The following is a 25,929-nucleotide window of genomic DNA, read 5'->3' on the forward strand; positions in this document are numbered from 1 at the left end:
GAATCCTGCCTCTGCCTCATTACCTGGGCAGCGGTTGTTTTCCCCGTTTGTAAAGTGGGCGTACATACGTCACAGGAGAGCTGCAAGAATTAAATACAGGTACAAGTACCAGGCACCATGCCCCTCGTGTAGTGTTTCTCAAGGCCAGGTCCTCTAACGTTCACCGGAACTGCTTTCGGACTCACCTTGGCGCCTTATAAACAGACTCCGGGCTCCCCCCAGACCTATTTTTTGCAAAAGACCACACGTCCTTCTGGTGCACACAGGTTTGAGAGCCCCTGTTACACCATGCGTAGAAGACAGATTCGGCAAATCTAAGTGACTGAAGGTAGGTGCTGAGTGAGGCGCTGGATGGAAACGTTGAGACTAGTTCCCAGGTTTCTGACTTGGGTAAACTTGCACTGTTCACAGGTGGTGACAGCCCAGGAGGAAAGGGAATGACCTGACGTTTAGTCTGGGACATGCTGTGTTTGAATGGATGAAAAGAGGGAAAAGACTGTTCATCAGCGTGGTCCTTAAAACATTGTTTATGATGGGCTGGGAGAAGGAAGGTTGGAAAGGAAACCATCCATCTTTGGCAGGAGTCCTGCAGGCCAAACAGCAGGCCACCTGTTTTTGAATGGCCTGTGATCCAATAATTTTTCTAATGCTTGAAAAAAAAAAAATTTCATGACACATAAAAATTATATGAAATTCGTATGTGTCCATCAAGTTTTATTGGAACACAGCCATACCCGTTTGTTTACATATTATTTATGGCTGTTTTTTTGTACTACAAAAGCAGTGTTGTTTCAACAGAGATCATATGGCCTACAAAGCCAAAAACGTTTACTATCTGGCCCTTTAAACAAAGTATGCCAACCCCTGAACCAAACCCACTGCTGTCAAGTGGATTCCAACTCATAATTAGTTGCCATCAATTATGACTCATGATGACCCCATATGTGAATAAAATTGTGCTCCATAAAGTTTTCAATGGCTGATTTTTCAGTAGATTGCCAAGCCTTTCTTCCAAGGAGCTTCTGGCTGCACTCACGCTTCCAACTTGTCAGTTAGCAACCAAGCACTTTAACCATTTGCATCACCCAAGGACACCAACCCCTGAATCTATGGGCTGCTTAAAAATACAAAGGAAGTGAAATTAGTCAGTTCCAAAAGGACGAATACTGTATAAGACCACTATTATAAGAGTTTGAGAAATAGTTTAAACTGAGAAAACATTCTTTTGTGGTTACGAGGTGGGGGGAGGGAGGGTGGGAGAGGGGTATTCACTAATTAGTAGATAAGAACTACTTTAGGTGAAGGGAAAGACAGCACACAGTGCAGGGAGGTCAGCACAACTGGACTAAACCAAAAGCAAAGAAGTTTCCGGAATAAACTGAATGCTTTGAAGGCCAGCGTAGCAGCGGCAGGGGTCTGGGGACCATGGTTTCAGGGGACATCTAAGTCAATTGGCACAATAAAATCTATTAACAAAACATTCTGCATCCCACTTTGAAGAGTGGCATCTGGGGTCTTAAACGCTAGCAAGCAGCCATCTAAGATGCATCAATTGGTCTCAACCCCCCTGGATCAAAAGAGAATGAAGAACACCAAGGACAGTGATTATGAGCCCAAGAGACAGAAAGGGCCACATGAACCAGCGACTACATCATCCTGAGACCAGAAGAACTAGATGGTGCCCGGCTACAACTGATGACTGCCCTAACAGAGAACACAACAGAGAACCCCTGAGGAAGCAGGAGAGCAGTGGGATGCAGACCCCAAATTCTCATAAGACCAGACTTAATGGTCTGACTGGGACTGGAAGGACCCCGGTGGTCATGGCCCCCAGACCTTCTGTTGCCCCAGGACAGGAGCCATTCCCGAAGCCAACTCTTCAGACATGGATTGGACTGGACAATGGGTTGGAGAGGGATACTGGCGAGGAGTGAGCTTCTTGGATCAGGTGGACACTTGAGACTATGTTGGCATCTCCTGCCTGCAGGGGAGATGAGAGGATGGAGGGGGTTAGAAGCTGGTGAAAAGGACACAAAAAGAGAGTGGAGGGAGAGAGCGGGCTGTCTCATTAGGGGGAGAGTAATTGGGAGTGTGTAGCAAGGTGTATATGGGTTTTTGTGTGAGAGGCTGACTTGATTTGTTAAACTTTCATTTAAAGCACAATAAAAATTAATAAAAAAATACAAAAATACAAATGAACATTTTAGCCTATGGAAATATATCATCTTGAGAAAATGAAGAGTATAAAAGTTTGATCTCCTTGTAGAGTTCTATAAACTTAAAAAAAAGTTACAGAATACCGGTAAGAAAAATTATCCAAAATATAGAAATAAGGCTGAGTGCATAATCTTTTCAACGCCATACTAAGGCATTGTTTCCATGAGCCCGCCCAAGGGTTATTACCCACAGGAATGTTATTTGTTTATTTACGACTAACGGTTTTTAAGGGTTTAGGCTATGAAATTACAAGTTAACTTGTAGATACTGTCCAGGAGAGATGCAAAAAATACTTATATCCCATAGAACAGATAACCTCAAAGGTTATAGTTTTCATTGCCCTGTGGGACATCAACCAGTTATAAATCTACCTATTCTAACATTCCTGTTGAAATGCCTACCCAGTTGCCATTTCAGTGGGAACCCCCTCACTGATGAATTTATAAACTGTAGTTATATGTTCATTCCGTACTTAGAAGTCGTGTTTTAAGTTTTTGAAAATTATACTTTGAGAACACAGTGTGATTTTTTAAAACGTTCTTTAAAATTACATATATATATGTACACCTAGTTGTATGAAATTGCATAAAGATGGGGCCAGAAGATGCCCACTCACCAAATGGTTGAAGGGGTTACCTGTGTTGGGGTGGGGGTAGAAGAGGGTGATTGTGACCTTTTCGTCTATATGCTTGTGTATTATTCAAATCTTTGACAAGAACACATTCATTTATTACTTGGGTAATTTGTTTAAATAGCATTGAGCTAGGAACCTAACGTATAAAAAAATCATTTGTTTTCAAATGAGAGCTAAGGTAAAAACAGGAGTTTCAGCAGTGGGACCCTGGTTGGACACTGAGGGTATCACCCCCTCTACTGTGGTAAGGATGGGGGTCTGAGGGACTGTTGTGATTCATAACACTGATTGGGCAGCGAGCACAGATGGTGGGTGCAGGACCCCTAACCCAGCTTCTAGGAGACAGGACTTCCTGGGTTGGCCTGGCCTGGGAAGTAGTTTGCAGGGCAGCCCGTCAGGCAGGAAAGGCAGTAGAGCGGCTGACGTTAAATGCTTTCCTCCTCGGTTCTCTTACTTCACTTCCTGGGAGCTTGTGTGTCCCGCCACACCATTTGGGGCTGCTTTTCCAGCTTATTTTGTTGACACCTGGACTTTTCACTTCTTACATGAATGGGCGACACTTTTTCTTCCTGGTTTCCCTCTGCCCCTGCCCGTTCACAAGCCTCAGGTAGAACCTCAGTTTCAGCGCTCACTCCCTCATTCATTGGCTGTGAAAGCAAGAGCAAGAGTCCCTCTCTGGGCCTCACACTCATGTGCAAAACAGGATATATACCACCAGCCCCAGCTTCCTCCTGAGCTGCTGGAAAGATGCAAGTGATGGGAATGAAAATGCTTTGGGCACCTGAGGGTGGCAGAGAGAACACGGGTCAGTATGGAGACCCTGAAGGAACACATGGGAGGATAATGGCAGAGAGAACATGGGTCAGCATGGAGACCCTGAAGGAACACATGGGAGGATAAAGAGTCAGCTGGCCTTGGGCCAGATCTGGGGAGGGCATGGGGAAGCTACTGGGAATCGGTGCCAAGGGACACTATTGTCCCTTCCCTGAGTCCTCCCCATTCGGGGCTGGAGCAAATACTTGGAACTTGGAATTCACCCTAGGGCCTCCCCGCACCTGGCAGTGCCCTCCTACTACACACCTGGGTCCTAGTCTGATCTTAGACTTGCCGTGGGCCTGGGACCTGTCTCTGGACTGTTCTGAGCCCCTGCCTTCATCTGAAGAATGTGCCCACACTACCTCCTCTGTGGGACTGTGGAGGGGACGCAGGACACACACTCGCATACCAAGTGTGAGAGGTGGGCTGAGGGATGCTGTCACCAACGGGATGGGCCCCCGCTGATGAGTGCCTTCACTGGCACACCCCTCCACAACTCGGAGCACCCTCGGCCCCCGTATTAGCAGGCACCAGCCTGTGTTCTGGAATCCTGTCCCCTTCTATGTCCTCCTGGTTCTAGAAGCCTGCTGCTCTTCCAGACTGTCCTCTCTAGAACAGGAGGGCTCTGCTGCTTTCCTGGGCGGTGCCTGCTGGCACAGGCTCCACCATCCGACTTGAGTCTCTGTGGCTGCCAGGATGCGGTGGCAGGACCGCCTGGCGGTGCTCTTCTTTCCACAAGGCTTGATGCTCACTGTGGCGGCACTGATGCTCTTCTTCGTACACCTGAGTGTCTTTGCCAGCGACATACACAACTTCTGTGTCACCCACAACTACAACCGCATGAGCTTCCACTACACGGTCTTCCTGATAGTAGGGCCAGGGGGTCAAGGGCTGGCTGGGGGAGCCCCAAGGGGCTGATGGCAACCCCACTGCTGTGTCGGGGGTCACTCTCCCACTGGACGGGTCTATAGTTCTCCCAGGTGATCAGCATCTGCTGGGCTGCCATGGGGTCACTCCAGGCTGAGATGACAGGTGACAAGTTCCTTCGCTGCTTTGCCCTGACCACCCTGAGTGAGTTTGGGGTGGGGGGAGATTGTGCTGAGGAGCCGGGGAGCTCTGGAACCGAGATATGGTGGGTTTGGCGGTGGGGGCGGCGGGGGGGTGGACAGGGAAAGGACGCAGGAGTGTTAGGCTGATGGGCACTCTCTCCTCCGCCCAGTGCTAAACGGAGCCATGTTCTTCAGCCGCCTGTCCCTGGAATTTCTGGCCATCCAGTATCGGGAGGAGAGCCACTGAGGCGTAGGGACTGGAGGCGGGCTGCGAAAGAGGAAGGAAAAGGCAGCTCGGTGTTTTAATAAAGTCTGTTGTTTATTTCCACCTGTCAGCTCCTTCTTGGGTGGGGTGGGAGGCTGGAGGCCCAGGGGAAGCAGGTCAGGATAGGTACTTAGGCTGCAGGTACTCCAGGCCCTGCCTGCAGCAACCCCATGGACTTGGCTTTGGGCCTGGGCTCTTAGTGTCTCAGGCTTGAGGGAGAGGTGCGGGAAGAAGGGCCCCCAGGTCTCCCCGCCTCTGGCCTCCAGGTCCTAGGCTGGCGCAGCCACAGGTGAGCTCAGGAGGGCCCCACACGGATGTGAGGGTTCATGAGTGGGTCCAGGTTGGGGTCACTGTCAGCTGCAGCCCGGCCCAGGCGAGACATGAGGGCCAGGAGGGCCAGGAAGCCCAGCAGCCCCAACAGCAGCAGCAGCCCCGCCCGCTGCAGCAGGGTCAGTGGCCGCTTACGAGGCCCAGCCCGGCTCCTGTGGGAATGGGGGAAAAGTCCGTTCAGGCCTCCAGTCCCTGGTTACCCCCATGGCCTAGAGAGAAGCCCTGGTCGTGACACTCATCTTCCAGCCTGGTGCCACCGTCTCTGAGCCTCAGTTTCCTCATCTGTGCCATGGGAATGCTCGTGATTACACCTGCCCGCTGTGTGGGTTACTGTGAGGCTCAGCCCAGGTGAGGCACCCGACTGTTGTGTAAACCTGATAGGGTCCCACACCTGGAAATGTCTCAAGGACCAGGTAGTGTCAGAGCAGGAAGGGGCATCAAATAGCCTGAAGACAAGCCTCACACGTAGCAGGTGAAGAAACAGAAATAGTCTCAGAGAGGGGCGGACCTAAGATGCCTACTGCTGAGCCAGGGCTCTCTGCATAGCCCCAAACACCAGAAGCAGATATTACACAGAACAAGCCTCCTTGTCATGAAATCATCCCACCTGGAGCCTCTGGCTCTCACCTTCCCTCACCCCTCTTCCTGGCATCCTGCCCCACCTGGCTTGCCCCTCCCGACCCTGTGTACCTGAGCAGCTGGGCCAGCCAGCCCAGAGCAGGCCGGCGGCGGTACTTGTCATCATCACAGTCCCCATGGAGGCCTGGTGCCCGGTCGTCTTCCCTCGTGTCATATACCTTCCTTGGGGCTGAGGCTGCAGGGGTGGAGCCACCAGCATGGGCTCAGGCAGACAGCACCCCAGAATTGTGGGGAGGTAATGTTTATGTATGAGTGGGGAAGGGTCCCTCCAGCTGGGGCTCTGGATCCCTGGGCTGCTTTCATACACACCACCCAACCCCTTCCTGTCCTCCTCTGGCTTGGCCAGTTCCCTGGCTCACCGTGGGTCAAGGGCTCGGGACCACCCATGTGGATCACCGTGTGCTGTTCGGGCCGGCCTGGGGAGGCGGGGGGCCGGGGGGCCTGGCTGTAGAAGGCTGTGGCAGCAGAAGCACTGGCTATCTCCTCTTGTCTGGGGCTCCCACCGGCTAGGGGGAGGAAGAGAGTTGTCAGCAGAGCAGGGAAACAAAATCCCCAACAGCATGTGGAGGCCACCACTTACCGTTAAAGCTGGACCAGTCGGAGAAGTCGGAGGTGTTGAGGGGCTCAGGCTCTGGGCTCGCCACCTCATCAATCTGGAAGAAGGAATCTGTATCACCAGCCTGCCCAGGGGTGCCTCCCCCTTCATCTGGCCCAGGACAGAGGAACAGTCAGACAGAGGGACTCTCACCAGAGGAAGGCCCAGTCCTGCCCGGGCCCAGTTGACTGTGGCCAGCTTCTCTCTCAGTGCAGAGGCCACAGGGCCAGCCAGGTTGGAGGCAGGGAAGATGGGGCCGTTGCAGTTGGGGCACTGGTAGCCGGCAGGGGCCGTGTTTCGGGGTAGCTGGGTGGCACGCTCATTGAGGCAGGCCCAGTGGAAGAGATCTTAGGGCCCATGAAGGAGGGGAGGAGGGGCATGAGGGAGAAGACCAGGCTTAGTGGCCCGTCCCAGCACCTCACCACAGGAATATCTACAGGCATACACATATGCCCAAAACCTCTCCTTCCCAGCCTCACCCATTTCACTTTACCAGCGCTCCCTAAGCCTTCAGCCTTCTTGGTTACCACCATCTGACTAAGCCAAGGCAGGTGCAACCAAGCTCCCAAGGATGGGAAGAAGGTGCCAGCTAGCCTTTTAGTGAGTCCTCTCGGGGCCTGCACTCATTGTTGTTTGAGCTAACAGCTAATCAAGAGCAGTTTCTGAAATGGTTCCTTGACATACAGACCGGCACACACTCTATCTGCATACATCCATGGGCACAAACATACATGTGCTCATATACACAAACTCAAACCCCCACCATTTCTTATATCAGTGCTTGCAAGCACATTCACCCTCACACATACACATCTATATACTCACACGTCTGCTAACACTCTAGCTCACTCACCTATGCGGTCTTCTGCACCCCCATACCATGTCTGTGCTCACGTTTTCACATCCGTGCACTCACCCATCCACTACCCACAACTGCTAATGAACACAGTAACGCTGAGGTAAAGATGCAAAGTACACTGTATGCTCGCATTTATACGTGCAATCCCAGGGTTAAGAACATTTGACTCGTGTATGATGTGCAGTTATGAACCAAGCCCCGTAAAGCCTATCATATTAAAAGTTCGAGGTACGTACAATGGTCCGTAATAACAAACAAAAGCTACTTTGCAATGCGCATCAAAACATTACCATTATTACTGTGTTATTATATAAAGATGTTTTAGTGTGGCTTGAAGTGTTTAAGGTTTTTTATGCATACAGAGGTACACTACGTACTACGTACTAAGACAAACATTTCACTAACTGACATTAGACAAGATCTGTACCTAACTGTTTCAACTTACATACAAATTTGAATGGAACTCGTTCATAATCTGGGGTCTGCCTGTACACAGGCACTCACATTCAGAAATACCCACATAGAGCTGCCTCCTTTGTACTAGCTTCTTCAAAAACTTCAGGGAACGAGCAAGTTCTAAAATAAGTTCTCTTACGCTAGAGGCAGGTCAAGGTCATGACCCAGGCATCTGCTAAAAGTTCCATTAGAAACTCACTTCCTCTCTCTTTAGTCTTGGAATCAGTAATGGGTCCCGAATGTCCGAAAGCCCCAGGTCGGCAAGGCAGGAACTAGGAGCTTTATTTTTTAGAGAAAGATACTAGGGCCTAGAAAGGGAAAATGGTTTGCCTGGGGTCCCAGCAGGAGGACTAGAATCTGGGGCTCTGGCCTTCCAGGCTGAGGAGTCTCTACCCAGGGAGGGCCCGGAAACCAGTCACCAAGTTGGGCCCTGAGGCTGCCCTGGTCCCCCCGAGGTGCCCAGACCTCACCGTAGCAGATGAGGCGGATGGTATCCCGGGTGGCCAGCGGCATGTTGCACAGACGGCAGGTGGGGTTGTAGTCACTGTCCTGGAGCCACTGCAGGTAGGACTGGATGATGCACTGGAGTGGGAAAGAGATGCCACAACTGGAGCAGGGGCTCCACCGTCTATCTCCCCAGGGCCCAACTGCTCTTCTCTCATCACAGAGGAGACACAGCCTGTCATCTGTTCAATCAACAAACATTTATTGGGCACTTGTTGTGTGCCAGATTCTGCCTTAGATGCTGGGGATACAGCAGTGAACAAAAGAAACCAAGTCTTTGCTCTCATGGCGTTTCCATTCTTGTGTGAGACCCCCCAGTCAGTGATTGGGAGGAAGCCCGTACTGCCTGTCCCCCAGCGCCCTGTTTAGCCACTCCCCTGAAGGCCCCACCTTGGTGTGGTTGGCCACCATGCAGTGCTCGCAGACGTTGACCCGATGTTCGAAGCAGAAGAGGTTGGTCACCTTCCTCTTGGGGCACTTGCAAAGCCCCATGGTCGACCCTGGGGGAAGGGCCTGGGTTAGCAGGGAGCCAGGCTCTGGGAACTGCCACTGTGCGCTACTAAATCTGTTCCTTTCCACTCCCTACGCCCCTGAACACCTTTCATATTCGTCCCAACCCCGAATTCCTGCTCGCTGCCCCGCCTCACTCCGGGCCACGCCCCTTGCATACACCCCGCCTCCGGCGACCCCCATTCCTCCGGGATCCCAGCCCCCCTTCACCCCGCCAGGGCCCCCCAACAGCGTCTCTCCCTTACCACCGGTCCCGCCCCCAGGAGCCCCTCCCGAGCCCCACCCCCTCCAAGCCCCGCCCCACCTTCTCCACAAACCCCACTCTCCCGACCGTGTTACTGATAGGCCGCGGCACTGGTCCCGACGGGCGCGTGAGGTGATTCCAGGAGCAGAAGGACAGACACTATGCTCACCAGAGCTCCCGCTCTGTTCCCTTTAGCTCCGGCCGCTCGGATTACCCCTCGGCTGCCACGTCTCTTCCGGGTGCGGCGCGCGCTGATGACGCCACAGCGCCTCCGCGCCACATCTCTGCTGACGCCAGACGTGAAAGCCGGCGAGAAGCGGGGGGGCGGAGCCAGGGCCAGGCGGCCCTCCCGCCTGGCGCCACTTCCGCTTCCTCCTGGTAGGGCGGGTAATTCGAACGTTTCCTGGAGCAGACGCCGCTCCGGGTTGGCGCGAGCCGGGGGCGGCGGCGGCCGAAAAGATCGAGCCCAAAACCAGCTATGTCTGAGAGGGGGGCGCGGTCCGGAGGGGCCGCCCGGCGTTCTGGTGAGTGGAGGGCGCGCGAGAGAGATGAGGCCGGGCCGTTTGGGCAACGCACTCTCGGGCAGGAAGGACCCCTCCTCCCAGAGAAACCCCGCGAGGCAGGCAGGCTTGTCGGCCGTGGGAAGGCGCCCCAAACGGCCTATTTGGGAACCTCCTCTCCCTCTCTCCAGAACCTGTTCCTTAGACTCTAGGGCCTAGAGTCCTCCCCTACCTCTTTTTTCTGTGTGCAGGTCCCCAGTCCCCATCTCCTACCAAATCTCTGCGGAGATCCCAGCGGAAATCAGGCTCCGATCTCCTCAACACCCTCCCGGAAATCTGGCCGAAGGTGAGCCCCGGCTTCCTCACTCAGTTCTTGCCCTGAGGCCCCCGGACTGATGTGGAACTCATGCTCACCCTTCTTCCTGTCCAGGCTCCTCATGCGGCCCCGGCCAGAAAGCCCATCGTCTTGAAGAAGATTGTGGCTCATGAGGTAGAGGTGAGGGCTATCGGGGCTTGTGGGAGGGGGAGCCAAGACTGCAGGCTGGCGAGGTGATCAACTAGTGTTGTCTCCGCAGATCCCAGCTGTCCAGTCGCCTCGAAGGAGCCCTAGGGTGAGTTCCTTTTCATCTGCTTAGAGAGGAATCCAAGACACTCTAGGACTGGGGCGGGGCAAAATGGCTGCTCACATCTGCATAGGGAGCTCACTTCGAAATGGTTGGGATTTGAATGCCTCTGGGCACCTGCATGCATTGCCTGTCTTGATTGCTTCCTGTAGACCTCACATAGTTAGCTCCTGGTGTATTTTTACTTTTGTTTTTTTTTAGAGCTTCTTTTAAAATCTAAGCTACGTCCTAACTATTCTTTCTTCCTAACCCATCTTGTGTCAGCTTTTATTTATGATTGTTATAAAGCTTTTATTTATAGTTGTTATAAATCACGTAGAAGTTATTACCAAGTGTCTTAGTTCTGTAGTGCTGCTATGACAGAGATACCACAAGTACGTGGCTTTAACAAGCAGAGATTTATTTTCTCACAGTTTTAAGAGGCTGGAAGTTTGAATTTAGGGTGCTGGCTGTAGGGGAAAGCTCTCTGTCTCTGTCTCTCTTGGCTCTGGAGGTAGGTCCTTGTCTCTGAGCTTCTGCCTCTGGGTATTTTTCATGTGGCTTGGCATCTCTTTTCTCCCCTCTCTGCATCTCTCTTGCTTGTTTAATCTCTTTTATATCTCAAAAGAGTATTTCTCAAGACATACTCTACACTGATCCTATCTCATTAATATAACAAAGACAACCTATTCCTAAATGGGTTGATAACCACACACATAGATATTAGGACTTATAACACATTTTGGGGGGACACAATTCAGCCTATAACCCCAAGGTTGTTCCATTAACAGAAAACTTCTGCCTGAAGATATGATAAATGAGAAATACTAACTGCTTTTGAGGAGCTCATGGAGTTTGCAGTCAAGTGCAGAGAAAGACAAATGAACAAATAATTACAACCGTGTGCAGTGGGATAAAGCACTAGATGCTATGAGGACATCCAACCCAGACTAGGTGGCTTAGGGAATGTTTTGTGGAACATCTAAGTCAATTGGCATAATAAAATCTATTAAGAAAACATTCTGCTTCCCACTTTGGAGAGTGGCATTTTGTGTTTTAAACCCTAGCAAGCAGCCATCTAAGATGCATCAGTTGGTCTCTACCCACCTGGAGCAAAGGATAATGAAGAACACCAAAGACAAGGTAAATATGAGCCCGAGAGACAGGGCCACGTAAACCAGAGACTCCATCAGCCTGAGACCAGAAGAACTAGATGGTGCCCAGCTACCACCTGTGACTGCCCTGACAGGGAACACAACAGAGAATCCCTGGTGGAGTGGGAGAACAGCTGGATTCAGACCTCAAATTCTTGTAAAAACTCCAGACTTAATGGTCTGACTGAGACTGGAGGGACCCCGGAGGTCATCATCCCAAGTCCTTCTGTTAGTTCAAGACTGGAACCATTCCCGAAGCCAACTCTTCAGACAGGGATTGAACTGGACTATAAGACAGAAAATGATACTGGTGAGGAGTGAGCTTCTTGGCTCAAGTAGAGACACATGAGACTATCTGGGCAGCTCCTGCCTGAAGGGGAGATGAAAAGGCAGAGGAGGACAGGAGCTGGTTGAATGGTCGTGGACAATACAGAATATAGGGTGGAAAGAAAGAGTGCTGTCACATTAGGGGGAGAGCAGCTAGGATTACATATTAAGGTGTGTATCAGTTTTTGTATGAGAGACTGACTTGAATTGTAAACTTTCACTTAAAACACAGTTTTAAAAAAACTCATGAAAATAAAGAACTAGGTTAGACATAACATATTTAAAACTTTGTTGAAATACATTGAGACTTACAGAAAAGTGTTAGGAATATTACAAGACTGGTGCTTGGCTACGAACCTAAAGGTCACCAGTTCAAACCTCCTTAGCGGCTCTGTGGGAGAAACACCCGACAATCTGCTTCTGTAAAGCTTACAGCCTAGAAAACCCTATGGGCCAGTCACTTAGGATTGCTATGAGTTGGCACTGACACCATGGCACCCAACAACAACAACAAAGTTTACCCTTCACCCAGATTCTCAAATTAACATCTTTACTACAGTGGCTCTTTCATTCTCTCTACGTCTCTTTCTCTTCTCTGAACCATGTGAGAGTACCATATTTTTTGCAAATAACTTGTCTTCGTAAATAACATGCCAACACATTAAACGGGCATAGCGTGCTGCCATGGATTGAATTGTGTCCCTCCAAAATATGTGTCAACTTGGTTAGGCCGTGATTCCGAGTATTGTGTGGTTGTCCTCCATTTTATGATTGACATAATTTTCCTATATGTTGTAAATCCTAATCTCTGAGATTAGGATTTACATGAGGCAAGATTGAATTATGTTGAAGAGGATTAGGGTGGGAGGTAACACCCTTGCTCAGGTCACATCCCTGTTCCAATGTAAAGAGAGTTTCCCTGGAGTGTGGCCTCCAACACCTTTTATCTTACAAGAGATAAAAGGTAAGGGTAGCAAGCAGAGAGTGGGGGACCTCATACCACCAAGAAAGCAGTACCGGGAGCAGAGCACATCCTTTGGACCTGGGGTCCTTGCGTGGAGAAGCTCCTAGTCCAGGGGAAGGTTGATGAGAAGGACCTTCCTCCAGAGCCTACAGAGAGAGAAAGTCTTCCCCTGGAGCTGATGCCCTGAATTTGGGCTTGTAGCCTACTAGATTGTGAGAAAATAAATTTCTGGATAGCTGGCAAATCCCATGGGTTATTTTCAAGAACCAGAGACAAAAGGCTAAATAGACTCCTTTGTCTCACAGTGATATGCACCCCCCTTCCCCCGCCCAGCACCGCCCAGACGTGACTGTCCCATTATGCAGAACTTCGCTCAAAGAGTTTCTCTTCCCAGATGCCTTCCCTGTCACTGTCACATTTTTCCCTGTAATTCTCCATAGGCATTATCACCATCTGGCTGTATGTGTGGTTGGTGGTTTGTCACATGCTGGTTGGCTTTCTCTCCCCTATAAGGAAGTGTGGGAACAACTACATCCTCCATGGTAGCCACTTATTCTTGTTCATTGACTGATAGTTGTGAGACATTGAGCATATGAAACTGTTAGGACCTGGATGACTGCTTGGCTGTAGGGGAAGACGTAGTCAGGAATGAGTCCCGTTTGGTTCAGCATCCCGAGACCCATGGGGCAGATTCCCCTCAGAGCTGATAACCAAGAAATGCCTATTGATAATATACCTCCCACGAGAGGGTTTGTCCTGCCTGCTGCGCACCCCCCCCCCCCCCACCCCAGCCCTGGCCACCGTCAAGGTTTACGTACATTGTTCTTTCAGTGGTGCTAATTGAGCTCCTGCTCTAGGCAGGGCTCAGCTGTCAGTGCTGAGCACAGGCAGGGTCTGCCCATCAGATGAAGCCAAGCTCACATTCTAGCTGGGGTGAAGGAGTTAACCAGAGAGCAGTGGTTGCTGTCCAGGAAATAAAGGAGATCATTGTGCCAGAGAACGACTAGCAGAGGTGAAGAGGAGCTGTCTAGGTCAGTGTAGGGAGGGTCTCCCTGAGGAAATGGCATTTGAACTCAGAGTGGACTCACGAGGAGCCAATAGGCGAACCTCAATATGCACGTCAGGTTAGGCCACTCCTTTTCACAAGCTTGCCAAGGCTCCCTGTGTCTCTCACAGGGTCCTACAAACCCCCTGTGGCCCCCTCCCCAATTACCTCTCAAACCCCTTCAGTTCCCCTCCTCTGTTTACTCATTGCGGCTACACCAGCCTGCTTGCTCTTTCGTCGTGACTGCACCCTCGCCTGAGGGCTTTGTGCTTTCTGTTCCCTCTGTGTGGAACACTTTTCCTCCAGACACCCGCATGACTCACTCCCTCACCTTCCAGCTGTAGCTCAAATGTCAGCTTCTCAGTGAGGCCTGCACTGACTTCCTATGTAACATTCTCCACCCCGCTACTCTTCGTTCTGTTTCTTCTGTAGTGCTTAATGCCTTCGAACATGCTACATGATTTTACTTGTTATCTGTTTTCTCCCACTAGAATGGAAGCTCTGTGGGAGCAAGGGTTTTATCTGTTTTACTCCTGGCTGTCTTCCTGGTGCCTAGAACGATGCCTGGGACATAGCAGTTGGTCAGTAAATACATATTGGCTGGATGGACATTTTAGGAAAATTAGCCTGCCAGCTGTGGCAAGTGGACCCGAGAGGGCGGCGTGGGGGAGGCAGGAAGAGCAGCTAGGAGGATGTTGAGCTGGTCAGATGACAAATAATGGTGGCTTGCATCAGTCAGAGAGGTGGCTGGGTTCTGGTCACATTTTGGAGACAGCTGATGGTCACAAGTCTTGGGTCACAAAAGCGGACTCCTCAGAAGCTGGGATAAATTGTTCTTTCCTTCCTTCCCCACATTTGTCTCATGTTCTGATTTGTTACTAGGTCTTTCTCTTCTTTCTCCTTTAAAAGTGTTTATCCGGTGAGTCCGTCTTTCCACCTAAGTCTCCCCGGTCCTTCCTGGAGGGAGGTGGTACAGCTGAGTAACAGGGAGGCGTCTCTCTTCTGTCCCGGTGCAGATTGCTTTTTTGTTAGAGAAAGAGAACAAACCTCCTAGCAAGGAGCTGACTAAGGAGGACCTCTTCAAGACGTGTAGCACGCCTGTCACCCCATCCACCACTCCTGTGCTGTTACCCCTGACTGTCGAGTCCAGCCCCAGGAGCGGAGACCTGGATACCAGAGACTTGGAAATGTCTAAGAAAGTCAGGCGATCCTACAGCCGGCTGGAGGCCCTCAGCTCCACCTCCATCCCAGGCCGCCGGTCCTGCTTTGGCTTTGAGGGGCTGCCGGTGGCACAAGATTTTGCCAGAGTCTCACCTGTGGTGTGTTCGAAGTCATTCGAGGTCACCGGTGTCTCTGTGAAGCCCTGGGCCCCAGATACAACTCTCCCTGGGATCTCCCCACCAATCACAAAAGAGAAACGAAAGAAGAAGAAAGTGCCAGAGATCCTGGTGAGTGAGGGGCAGGGGCTTCCCTCTGCTGTCACGCAGCACAGCCAAAGACATGTGGGTTGGGCTCAGCTCTGTTGTTTGGGGGAAAGGTGGCATCTGCCGGGGGTAGGTGGAGGTGCTCCGCCAGCGTGCTCCCTCTGCGCTCACCTGCCCCCCGTTTCTCTTCCCCCAGAAATCGGAGCTGGATGAGTGGGCCGCGGCCATGAATGCTGAGTTTGAAGCTGCTGAGCAGTTTGATCTCCTGGTTGAATGAGATGAAATGGGGGTTCATCTGGCCAGACTCTCCCCTCCTCCCCTGTACATAGCTTCCTTCTCCCCTCCCCCTGTGGTAGCCTGGAAAAGACACTGGGGTCCACCTCTGAGGGTTCAGGTGGCGACGGCCATCTCAGTTTCAGGAAATGGGGTCCATCTGGCTTGGCCACTCATCAAGGTCCTGTCTCTAGTATGTGGCCCCCTTGCCCTTCCTCTCTGCCTCTGGGGATCTGGCCAGAGGGCGTTAAAGGGCAGGGGCTGGAGGGTAAGGGCACCTCTACTCTTGTTGGAAAGTGTTTGGCTGCTCGGAGCTGGCCCCGATGGAAACTGGCACCAAGGGCTATGGCCGGCTTCTGATGCTCTCTCTCTAGTTGCCTTCTGTTGGGCTCTTGGTTCCCAGCTGCAAGCCTAGCTGTGTAAAGAGGCTTTAGGTTCCATGGGGTTCCTCTTAGATGATGTCGATGGTCCAGGAAAGAACTTTGGGTTGGAGGACAGCTTTATCTTTGAGGAAGAAGCTGGCACTCGGCCTGTAGAGTCTACATTTTGAAGAAGGAAGGGAGGCCTTGGTTGGGTCTCAGGCCATAAGCTTTTATGACTAGGAGCTTTTTTATAGTCTTGTTTTCTGTTGTTGAGGTCCTCAGTAAATGCCAGGGGTGCTGGCTGCTTGGAGCTATGAGTGTATTTTAGGGGGTGTGGCGGCCATGGACTGGGCTCACCTGGGCACCTCTGAGGGGCTAGGACGGGGCCTTACCACCCTGCCACCCTGCAGGAAGGACCCATGGCAGAAGGCTCCCCGTCTCGTCAGTCACACCCATTTCTTACAAAAAGCACTGAGGTCTACTCAGCTCTGGAAGAAAAAGTTACTAGGTTGGAAAGTCCCAGTCCCATCAGCATTTACAACTATACTCGTGAAGTTCTAGGAAGACTTTCTCAAATGACCAGAAAGGGATAGAAGTTTATAGAAATTTTAGCTTCCTTGTTCGCCTCTCAGAAGAGAATGCTGCCTGAGGAAGGTACCAGGAGCTGAGTTAGGGGTCTCGTCTCGGGGGAATATCCCCCTGTTCCCTTTTCTGCATACTGGTACCATGCTACCATCCTGCCATAGCCCAGGCCAGTATTACTTTTGGTGCTTCCACGTTCATGGAATTGGAAGCAAGAAGTGTGGAGGGGCTGCTGGATAATAGGACATCGGGGAAGACAAGTGCTTGGTTGGGGTAATTGGACGCAACGGCACAGGCCTGGTGGGCGCTTATAAAACCCTTTGTGAGGCCTGGGAGTCCCAGGGCATCTGTTTGGCATGTTGTGCCTTGTCAGACCCTGCACACAAGCCCCCTGCGGATGCCCTTTTAGCTGGACCCCACTGGAAGCTTTCTTGTCCTCACTCTGGTGAGCGGAGCTCTTGGGACGTGCATTGGTCCTGTGGTGGCTGCTCAGGGTAGACAGATGGGGTTGAGTTGACATACTGCAGACTTCTCGGTCCATGAGCAACTGAGAATGTAGGGTTTAAGGAAAAGTTGTTTGTTTGTTTGTTTGTTTGTTTTTAATAAAAAAACAGATTAAAGAATTTCTGCTTGTTTGTAGACTTTGTTTCTATTATTGGGGCAGAGGCAAGGCTGTGAGGTCTAGGAAACAAGCCTTCTTTGGGCTGTCACCAGGGTTTTCCCTTTGTACAGTGGCTGTCAGCCTGGCCTCCCACCAGGGGCCCTGTGGCAGATCATGACCCCATCACCACCATGCCTGTTTTTCTGTCTGGTCACCCATCTCTGCCTGGAGAGGTGACCTTGAGGCAAGGCCTGCCTGCACCTGTCTCCTTGCTTGTGCAAGCCTCCCTCAGCACCCAGGGGAGATGCTGGGCACCAAATGCCCTCTCAAGTCCAGTCTTCATCCCCCTGCGCCTCTTTCCTTTCAGGTTCCTTCAAAGGAGCCAGAGTCCTGCAGCTGCCCAGCCTAGATGCTCCACAGCTGTGGGTGCCTGGGGGAGGAGCTGGGGAGCTTGTCAAAGATGCAGTTTCCTGGGCCCTATCTCTGGAAATTCAGTGGGTCTGAAGCGAGGCCCAAGAACATGCGTGCAACTTGATGCAGGGAGCCCAAACCAGCTTCCCTCCGTCTCATCCTCTGCACTCATCCTTGCCTTCTAGTCTTTACAACAAAGTCAAGGCCATTCAATTCTTCCCACAACCTTCCCAAACGTATCCACTATTACCCCCTTTCCCTACCTGGAGAGGGACCCTCTTTTCAAGGTCAACCTCCATTTATCTCTGAGACCTTGCTTGGCTTTTTCCTACAAGTTCTAAACAGGTTTGTATCTATTGTAAAAAACAACCCAAAAGTCTTAAACGCTAGCAAGCGGCCATCTAAGATGCATCAATTGGTCTCTACCCACCTGGAGTAAAGGATAATGAAGAACACCAAAGACAAGGTAAACATGAGCCCAAGAGACAGGGCCACATAAACCAGAGACTCCCATCAGCCTGAGACCAGAAGAACTAGATGGTGCCCAGCTACCACCTATGACTGCCCTGACAGGGAACACAACAGAGAATCCCTGATGGAGCAGGAACAACTGTGGGATGCAGACCTCAAATTCTAGTGAAAACACCAGACTTAATGGTCTGACAGACTGGAGGGACCCCGGAGGTCATGGTCCCCAGACCTTCTGTTAGTCCAAGACTGGAAACATTCCCGAAGCCAACTCTCCAGACAGGGATTGAACTGGACTGTAAGACAGGAAATGATACTGGTGAGGAGTGAGCTTCTTGCCTCAAGTAGAGACACAATTTGACTATGTGGGCTGCTCCTGTCTGGAGGGGAGATGAGAGGGCAGAGGGGGACAGGAGCTGATTGAATGGACATGGGGAATACAGGGTAGAGAGGAGGAGTGTCCTGTCTCATTAGGGGGAGAGCAGCTAGGAGTACATAGCAAGGTGTGTATAAGTTTTTGTATGAGAGACTGACTTGACTTGTAAACTTTTAAAGCACAATTGAAAAAAAAAAAAAAAAAAACTCAAAAAAGCCTTGGCCAGCATCTGTATGAGCTACTACCGTAGCCCCATCCTTCCAGAGTTAAGCTCCTTGGAAGAATGCTCTGAAGTTCTGATTCCTTTCCTTTTGCTGCGGGTGCTCTTATCTCTCAGACTGGGCAGAGGCAACCAGGGATCCCCTGATACTACAGGCGGGTCCTCTGCAGCCTGGCCTGGAGCGACCTTTCTCAGTCCTCTTGGCACTGCTGGCTCCTTGGTGGCCCCTCTTCCTTGGGTTCCCCTTAAACACCAGGGCCCCCGGGTTCAGTCCTGGACCCTCCTTCCAAACTACTTGTTCTCCCTGGATAAACTCAAGCTCTCTGGGCCACCTCTTTGTCACAGACTTGTCAGTCTTTATCTTCAACTCTTGAGCCTCAAACGAGAATCTGGAACTGCCTTCCAGATCTCTCAACTCAGAAATCATCTCAAACTCAGCTCATCGGCCAGCTCACCACCTCCTGTGTGCCCTAGGCCTTAGTGTTACAGCTGCCCTGGTCATAAGCCAAAACCTGAGCGTGGGCAGTTCTGCCCTCTCCCTCGCCTCCCCCATCCGTCAGCCTTAAGGCCTGTCAGCACTACCCCCTCAGCATCCCCCACAGCCACTGGACAAACGCACTGACTGTGAGTGGGCCTCCTTCCCACCAGCCTCTGTCATCTCTCCAAACTGCCCACACTGGGGCCAGAATGAGTTTCCTCAGAGTCAAAATGTGGTACTATCATCCCTTGTGTAAAACCCTCTGGTGACTGCCCATTATCCATGTGGTGGCGTAACACGTGGTCATTGGTCTTTGGTTGTGCAGTGTCGCAGCCTCCTCCAGGTGGGAATCTGCGGGATCCCACTTCCCTCCGTGGAGTGAAGAGACCAGACACTGGTTCTCCCTCATCCAGGCAGCCAGGAGGTGGGTGCCTGGCTCAGCTCAGCTAATCAGGTTCACTACCTGGAGAGAGGACCACAGACAAGGATGACAGGATTCAGTGAGGGGGGCGGCATCACATGTCCAGGGGCAGTCATTCCCCTGGCCTCCATTGTCCAGTGTGGAGATGGCAGGATGCTATCGTTTGCTCCTGTGGTGGGCTGTAATGTGGTTCTGGCCACCAACAGCAGTAGCTCCTGCCTTTTTGAATCTGGTTCTAAAATTTCCTTCAGTGACTCCCGATTCTTCCAGTAAACTCCTTTTCTACTCAAATTAAGGTCCCTAGGTGGTGCAAATGGTTTGTGCATGACTATGTTATAAAGGTTGGTGGTTTGAACCCATCGGAAGAAAAGACCTGGGGATCTGCTTCCTTTAAGATTACAGCCAAGAAAACCCTTTGAAACAGTTCTACTCTGTAACACTTGGGGTCGCCATGAGTCAGAATGGGCTTCATGGCAACTAACAAAGACTGCTCAAATTAGCCAGCGTTTTCAGTGGTTTGCAACCAGAACCTTGACTCCCTCAGCAGGGCCCACGAGGACTCCAGGACAAGGCTGGGACCCGCATCTCTGGTCTGATGGTCCACAGACTCAGTGTAGGCCCCAAGCTGCAACCAAGTCTGCACCGGCGAGCCTTTGAAGAGCCTGCTGTCTGCCTTGAGTGTTCTGCCCTACCCTTACCTTGCTGGATGAATCCTGCTTGGGTAGGTCACTTCTGCCCAGCCTTTCCTTCCTGCCTGTCTCCTCCGCAGTGGTCACATAGTGGGCAAGAGCACAGGGTCCAAGTCCAGGGGTGTTTGAATCCTGGCACAGCCAGTTATGCGCTGTGTGATCCCAGGCAAGTTAATTAACCTCTCTGTGCCTCAGTTTCCCTATCTGTAAAATGGGAACAATAATACAGTAAAACCTGCAAAAGCCAGAACCTGTGTGAGGTGGAAACCTGTCAGAAGGAAAACTCAAATATTTCCCACAAATAGAGAGCGTTAGAAAGTGGTAAGACTGCACCTCGTCAAAGGCTGAAAACTCCCGAGACTTGGAAAAACAAGGCAGTCCAGTTGAGTTCCGGCTCTCACAGGTTTCACTATAGTACCTACCTCATAGCGTTTTGGCAAAACCAAAATAAAGTGATACAAGTAAAGAGCTTAGCATGTAGTAAATACTCAATGAACAATAGTATGTTCAGGTAGAACTGTGTTTAATAAGTGGTCACTAGTCGTGTCATACCCCATCCAGTATTCACTCCTTAAAGGAGGAAATTTGGTTTTGTTTCCTCCCAACACTCAGAGGAGGGTCTTGAATAAAGTCAAAAACAAACCAAGCCCAGTGCCATCGAGTCGATTCTCATGGCGACCCTATAGGGCAGAATAGAACTGCCCCATAGAGTTTCCAGGGAGCACCTTGCAGATTCAAACTGCTGTCCCTTTAGTTAGCAGCCGTAGCACTTAACCACTATACCACCAGGGTTTCCTGAATAAAGTTAGATCTCAGTAAATATCTGTGGGCTTGACTACCCATTGAACCTGAGCACCTGAGGCTGCCCCACCTGTCAGCAGCAGAGAAGGATTTGAACACGGGTCTACTGATTTTCAGTTCTGAGCTGTCTTCTAAGTCCATATTAAGCACCTGTCTACTTGGCCAGTGGGACCTTGGAGGGGGCACTAAAGGAACGCTAGGCATTCTCTAGGGAGGACCTTTGGTGGCCTTGTGGAAAGACGGGTTGGGCACAGTCAACAGTTCAACAGGCAGGCCTGAAGGCTGGGCTGTGGGCAGAGAGAAGAGCTCAGGAACTAAAGGCCCTTGGCCTTCCTATTTTATTACAACTTTCTTCATTTCTAACTCCTTATATGTACTGTATTTTTATACAACTAACAAGCGTGTCATGCGTTTTTTGCCAATCTTGCACTCCCTGCCCCAGGTATTTTTGAAGCACCTATGCTAATTTTTTTTTTACAGCAACATGTAAAAAAACTAGCATAGTGTTCTTACGAAAATACCTGGGGGTGGGGTGGGGGGGGCGCGGTTGGAAAGAAAATTATTTGCATAAAAACACGGTATATTTCTCCAGTCACCCTCCTCACATACTAACCGGTAACTATGAAACTTTTCATGCCTCCCAGTTTGCTCTGATGAGCCCCAGTGTGGGGACCTGGTGTTAAGGTGGCCAAATTCAGCACATTAAAAAACAGGACACCCCGTTCAATTTGAATATCAGATAAGCAAGGAATTTCTTTTAGTATGACCAAAAAGAAAAAAAAAAAAAAACCAAACCTATTGCCATCAAGTTGATTCTGACTTACAGTGACCCTATAGGACAGAGTAGAACTGCTCCATAGGGTTTCCAAGGAGCACCTGGTGGATTCAAACTGCCTACCTTTTGGTTGGCAGCCATAGCACTTAACCATTATGCCACCAGGGTTTCCTCTCTTAGTATAAGCATGCCCAAAATCAGACAAAGAACAAATAATTTTCTAGTATAAATATGTCCAGTGCAATATTTGTGACATGCTTATAAAAAAAAAATTTTCATTGTTTATCTGAAGTTCGAGTTGAACTAGGCATCCTGTGTTTTATTTGACAACCTCCAGGGTGCACTGCTATCTACATGTACAGGCCACCACAAGAGGCCTGCTTTTGTGGTGTGACAGTGTCTCAGGCACACCCTCCCCAGTGTTAGCATAGTTTAGATACTTGTCATGTGCAGCATTGCAGTTGCCTCTCCTTCCCTCCCAAGACCCTCCCTCAGCTTCCAGCTTCCTGCTCCCTCTGTCTCCTCCTCCCACCCACCTCCAAGCTTCACCCAAACAGCCCCTGCAGACAAACACACAAAGACTTCCGGTGCCTCCTGGTAACCTGTGGGCCCTTTGCCCACTACCCTGTGTCCCAGCAGGGGTGTCTCACTCCTGAACACACCAGGCGCTTCTATACCATCTTGCTTTTGCCCAAGCTGCTCCTTCCTGCACCACCCTCCATCCTTCTCTGGCCAACAGACATCCTGCTCATTGTGTAAGATCAGACGTCATCTGCTCGGTGAAGTTTTCTAGAGACCCTAAGCAAAGTGTGCGGCTCCCCCTCTTGCGACCAGGGCTTCCTGTACAGATTTCTGTTGTATCACATCTCCCGGCTCTGTGATCATCTGCAAACCTGGGGCCTTCTCCAACCTCCAGACATGACAGAAACAAGTCATGTTCTTTTGTGTGTTCTCAGGACCTGGCCCAAGGTCAGCCAGTGTCTACTGGGGCCCATTCACTGCACAAATAAATCATATTCTAGCACATTAATAAGTCATAATTTACTTATCTTTTCTTGTATTGGGGCCCATTAGATCACCACGATGGACCTCTGCGTGAATTTTTTCTTTTTTCCCTTCAGAGTTGTTTTTAGGCCATCGTTTCTGAAGTGAAGTTACAAGGTGCAAGGCTCTGGCTAATTTTGTAGCTCTTGTTATCCGCTGCCAGGTTCTCCCTGGGAAAGATCACACAGGCACAGAGCTGCCTGCTTCCAAGCACCCACACCAGCCTGGAGCTGGCCTTGTTCCTGGATTATGGGCCTTCTGTGGGCACTGGGGGCCCCCGAGATGCCTGTCTCCATCATGAGGATGGGAACTGTGTTCTTTTAGGCCGCCTGGAAAAAAAAAAAAAAAACCCATTATGTTGACTAGATTCCAACTCATAGTGACCCTACAGGACAGAGTAGAAGTGCCCCATGGGGTTTCCAAGGCTGTAGTCTTTATAGGAGCAGATTACCACATCTTTCTTCCATGGAGCGGCTGGTGGAGTCGGACCACTGACCTTTTGGTTAGCAGCTGAGCACTTAACCACTGTACCACCAGGGCTCCTTTAGACCACCTAGGAAGTTTCAATGGAGCCCTGGCAACGTGACAATTAGGCATTCAGCCGCTGACCAAAAGGTTGGCCGTTCAAATCCACCCAGCGGCTCTATGGGAGAAAGACCTGGCCATCTGCTTCCATAGATTACAGCCTAGAAAACTCTATGGGGCAGTTTTGCGTTGTCACATGGGGTCGCTGTGAGTCAAAATCGACTCAGGACGGTTTAGTGTATTGCAGGAAGCACATTCTGTAGACTCCTGCCTCAAACCCAGAGGTCTGTCAGACGTCGGGGTGCAGCTCAGTGTGATGAAGGGGCCCCATCTGCAGTTGCTACTTGTCCTTGATCATTTGGGCAGCAGATGCCCAAGGTTCTGAAAATCTGAAGGTGAAAAATGGTGACGACTCTGTCTAGCGACTCAAGACTTTTGTGACTTGGAAAGAAACTGCCATTTCAAGCCTTGTTGGTGGAACATGTCACACCAGCTGCTGGAGAGCAGCCCAGAAATCCTCAAGCTTGTCTGGGCTCCAGCACCACAGGCAGGACCGTTCCGAGAGACCCTGGGAGGGGCATTTGCTCAGCAGAGAAATGCGTGGGCAGAAGTCCACTTGGCAGAGGGTGGAAAGGGACCGGGAGAGGAGTGAATGGCCTGGACAAGGCCTGGCGGTGGGAATGCGTTTGGGGTGGGATTGGGAAGTGAGACCCTGTTTAGTCTGAGTAGAGGCTTGTTCAAAGGTGGTGGAAAATTAGGTGGGTGAGAGAACAAGAGTATTGTTGACTGGGGTCTGAATGGCATGGTGGGCACTCTGCCCTTTGGTTTGCTTCTCCACGTCCGTCTGACAGATTATTTCCACACCAAGAATGGGAGCAATTTGCCACTTTTTCCCAAATTTTTTTTTATTTTATTTATTTATTTTTAATATAATAAAAAAACCTTCTATAGGATTCCTTTAAATAGCATCCCCACGCTCCCAACCCACACACGACTAAAATGCTATAACTCTACAGCTTCCATAGTGTTGCCAGATAAATCACCAAATGAAACCTGTTACCAGCAAGTCAGTTTTGACTCATGGTATCCCCATGTATTACAGAGCAGAACTGCTTCATAGAGTTTTCTTGGCTGCTATCTTCACAGAAGCAGGTCACCAGGCCTTTCTTCTGTAGTGCCACTGGGTGGGTTCCAACCACTAACCTTTCCATTAGTCCAATGCAAACCATTTGCACCTTAGATAAATTATAGGACACCCAGTAAAATTTTTATTTCTGATTAACAACAAATAATTTTTTAGTATAAGTATATCCTAAATATTGTGTGGGATATACTTATACTAAAAAAAATTATGTGTTGTTCATCTTATATTGAAATTTAACTGGGCGTCTTGTATTTTATTTGCTAAATCTGGCAACTGAAACTCTGAGAGGTCTGGCTTACTGGTGGTGTAGCCTCTGTGGACTGGAGGCTGCCCCAAGACAATGTAACAAGGCTGCAGCTCACCTGCCTGGGCTTCTGTCCCCTCAGTCTCCCAGGAGCCGACAGAGGGCCTTCCCCAAGCCTGTGGTGGAATCAGTGGCGCAGCCTGCTGAGAAGCGGAAGCCTGAAGATTCTCAGGTCTCCAAGGAGTCTGACGAGGAGGTGACAGGCAGCACCAGGGCCTCCCAAGGCTGAGGGCAGAGGCCGGGTGGCAGGGGTAGAGGAATTCTCTCCCCTTCCTGGGTGGAGCCCAGAACTCCAGCCATCTCAGCCCCACTCTCTTGCTGCAGCCTCCAGCTGTGGGAGGGGGGAGTCTGGGCCCAGCTTGGAAGAAAGGGCAGAGGTCTGTTCCAGGAGCGCTTCCTGGACAACTTATTCCCACTTGTGGCTTTCCTCCGTGGGTGAGCTATACAGAGGGTGGGGCCCCTGACAAGCAGAGAGATGGGCAGGGATGCATGGTATGGGAAGACCAGGTCTGGGCCAGCAGCCTGGTGCCCTTCAACCACCCTCTGTACCTTCGCTGCAAAGCCACCTTCTTTGCAGCCAAAGCTGGACCGGCAGCCAGAGCCCACCATCAGGTTCCTGTTTACACTTCTAAACACGTCAGAGGCCACCCAACCCAAAGACCCTGAAGAGTAAGCCTGTGTGAGTGCGTGTGACTGTGTGGTGGGGGGTGCAGGGGTCTGCTTCCCCCGGAAGAGTAAGCTTGTGTGGTGGGGGTTGTGCAGGGGGCTGCTTCCCCACGACCATTCAGACCTGGGTCAGGACTCAACCCTGGACTGTGCAGAGGGGAGGCCCAGGCAGGACTGAAGTCTGGGTCCCCCGCCCCCAGTCTCTGACCCTCTGGTCCAAACCTCACTACCTGCCCACCCCAGGGACTCGAAGATCCAGGAATGCCCATTCCTAGATAAGGAAGACTGGGGCCCCCAGCGAACCTCAATGGAGATCAGTCATTTGAGGGAAGACTGCGAGAGGTGAGCCAGGCTTGGGGGGGCGGCCAGGCAGAGTGACAGGACTCCCCTCAGGAGGCCAGGCCTGGTTCTCCCTTAGAGCCTGGGGCTCAACAGCCCTGAATTTGCACATTCACTCCTCCCTCCCTCACTCCCCGCTTTCCTCTTCCTTCCTCTTTCCCACATCCCTCCTCCCTGGCAGGGGACAGACAGCAGGTCCTCGCCCCTGATTGCCAGCATCCTCCTCATGTCGGGGTCACAGCCATGGCCACAGCTCTTTTGCATTAGTCGACCGTGCACCCGCATTAGCACATTAGTCCCGTAGCTGCCCAGGAGG

The 25,929-nt window shown here is 51.0% G+C and overlaps 3 protein-coding genes across 12 annotated transcripts; 2 read left to right on the plus strand and 1 right to left on the minus strand.

Moving 5' to 3' along the window:
• Nucleotides 1–1,267: 1,267 nt before the first annotated feature.
• TMEM262 (transmembrane protein 262) lies at nt 1,268–5,030 on the plus strand. 2 transcript variants are annotated; one of them, XM_010599057.3, is made up of 3 exons: nt 1,268–4,537; nt 4,639–4,738; nt 4,887–5,030. In XM_010599057.3, exons 1-3 carry the CDS (start codon nt 4,364–4,366, stop codon nt 4,961–4,963), a joined length of 351 nt encoding a protein of 116 aa, XP_010597359.1. In that variant the 5' UTR covers nt 1,268–4,363; the 3' UTR covers nt 4,964–5,030. The 2 variants fall into 2 exon arrangements, with proteins under 2 accessions (XP_010597359.1, XP_023415385.1); XM_023559617.2 differs by having other exon boundaries at nt 4,639–4,706.
• ZFPL1 (zinc finger protein like 1) lies at nt 4,841–9,375 on the minus strand. Of its 6 annotated transcripts, none has more exons than XM_064287817.1 (8): nt 9,288–9,375; nt 8,755–8,864; nt 8,331–8,442; nt 6,699–6,892; nt 6,531–6,603; nt 6,310–6,456; nt 6,002–6,125; nt 4,841–5,463 (listed from the first exon to the last, which is right to left on the minus strand). In XM_064287817.1, exons 2-8 carry the CDS (start codon nt 8,854–8,856, stop codon nt 5,277–5,279), a joined length of 939 nt encoding a protein of 312 aa, XP_064143887.1. In that variant the 5' UTR covers nt 8,857–8,864; nt 9,288–9,375; the 3' UTR covers nt 4,841–5,276. The 6 variants fall into 6 exon arrangements, 5 of the variants coding, with proteins under 5 accessions (XP_064143887.1, XP_010597360.1, XP_010597361.1 ...); XM_010599058.3 differs by having other exon boundaries at nt 9,179–9,347; XM_010599059.3 differs by having other exon boundaries at nt 4,842–5,463; nt 9,206–9,347.
• Nucleotides 9,376–9,389: 14 nt separating this feature from the next.
• On the plus strand, nt 9,390–17,548 carry CDCA5 (cell division cycle associated 5). 4 transcript variants are annotated; one of them, XM_064287820.1, is made up of 6 exons: nt 9,390–9,642; nt 9,870–9,964; nt 10,049–10,114; nt 10,194–10,229; nt 14,727–15,158; nt 15,331–17,548. In XM_064287820.1, exons 1-6 carry the CDS (start codon nt 9,597–9,599, stop codon nt 15,409–15,411), a joined length of 756 nt encoding a protein of 251 aa, XP_064143890.1. In that variant the 5' UTR covers nt 9,390–9,596; the 3' UTR covers nt 15,412–17,548. The 4 variants fall into 4 exon arrangements, with proteins under 4 accessions (XP_064143890.1, XP_010597364.2, XP_064143891.1 ...); XM_010599062.3 differs by having other exon boundaries at nt 10,049–10,108; XM_064287821.1 differs by lacking the exon at nt 9,390–9,642 and adding an exon at nt 11,012–11,363 and having other exon boundaries at nt 9,948–9,964; nt 10,049–10,108.
• The last annotated feature ends 8,381 nt before the right edge of the window (nt 17,549–25,929 follow it).

The sequence above is a fragment of the Loxodonta africana genome, chromosome 7 (assembly GCF_030014295.1).
Source record: "Loxodonta africana isolate mLoxAfr1 chromosome 7, mLoxAfr1.hap2, whole genome shotgun sequence".
Classification (NCBI taxonomy): domain Eukaryota; kingdom Metazoa; phylum Chordata; class Mammalia; order Proboscidea; family Elephantidae; genus Loxodonta; species Loxodonta africana.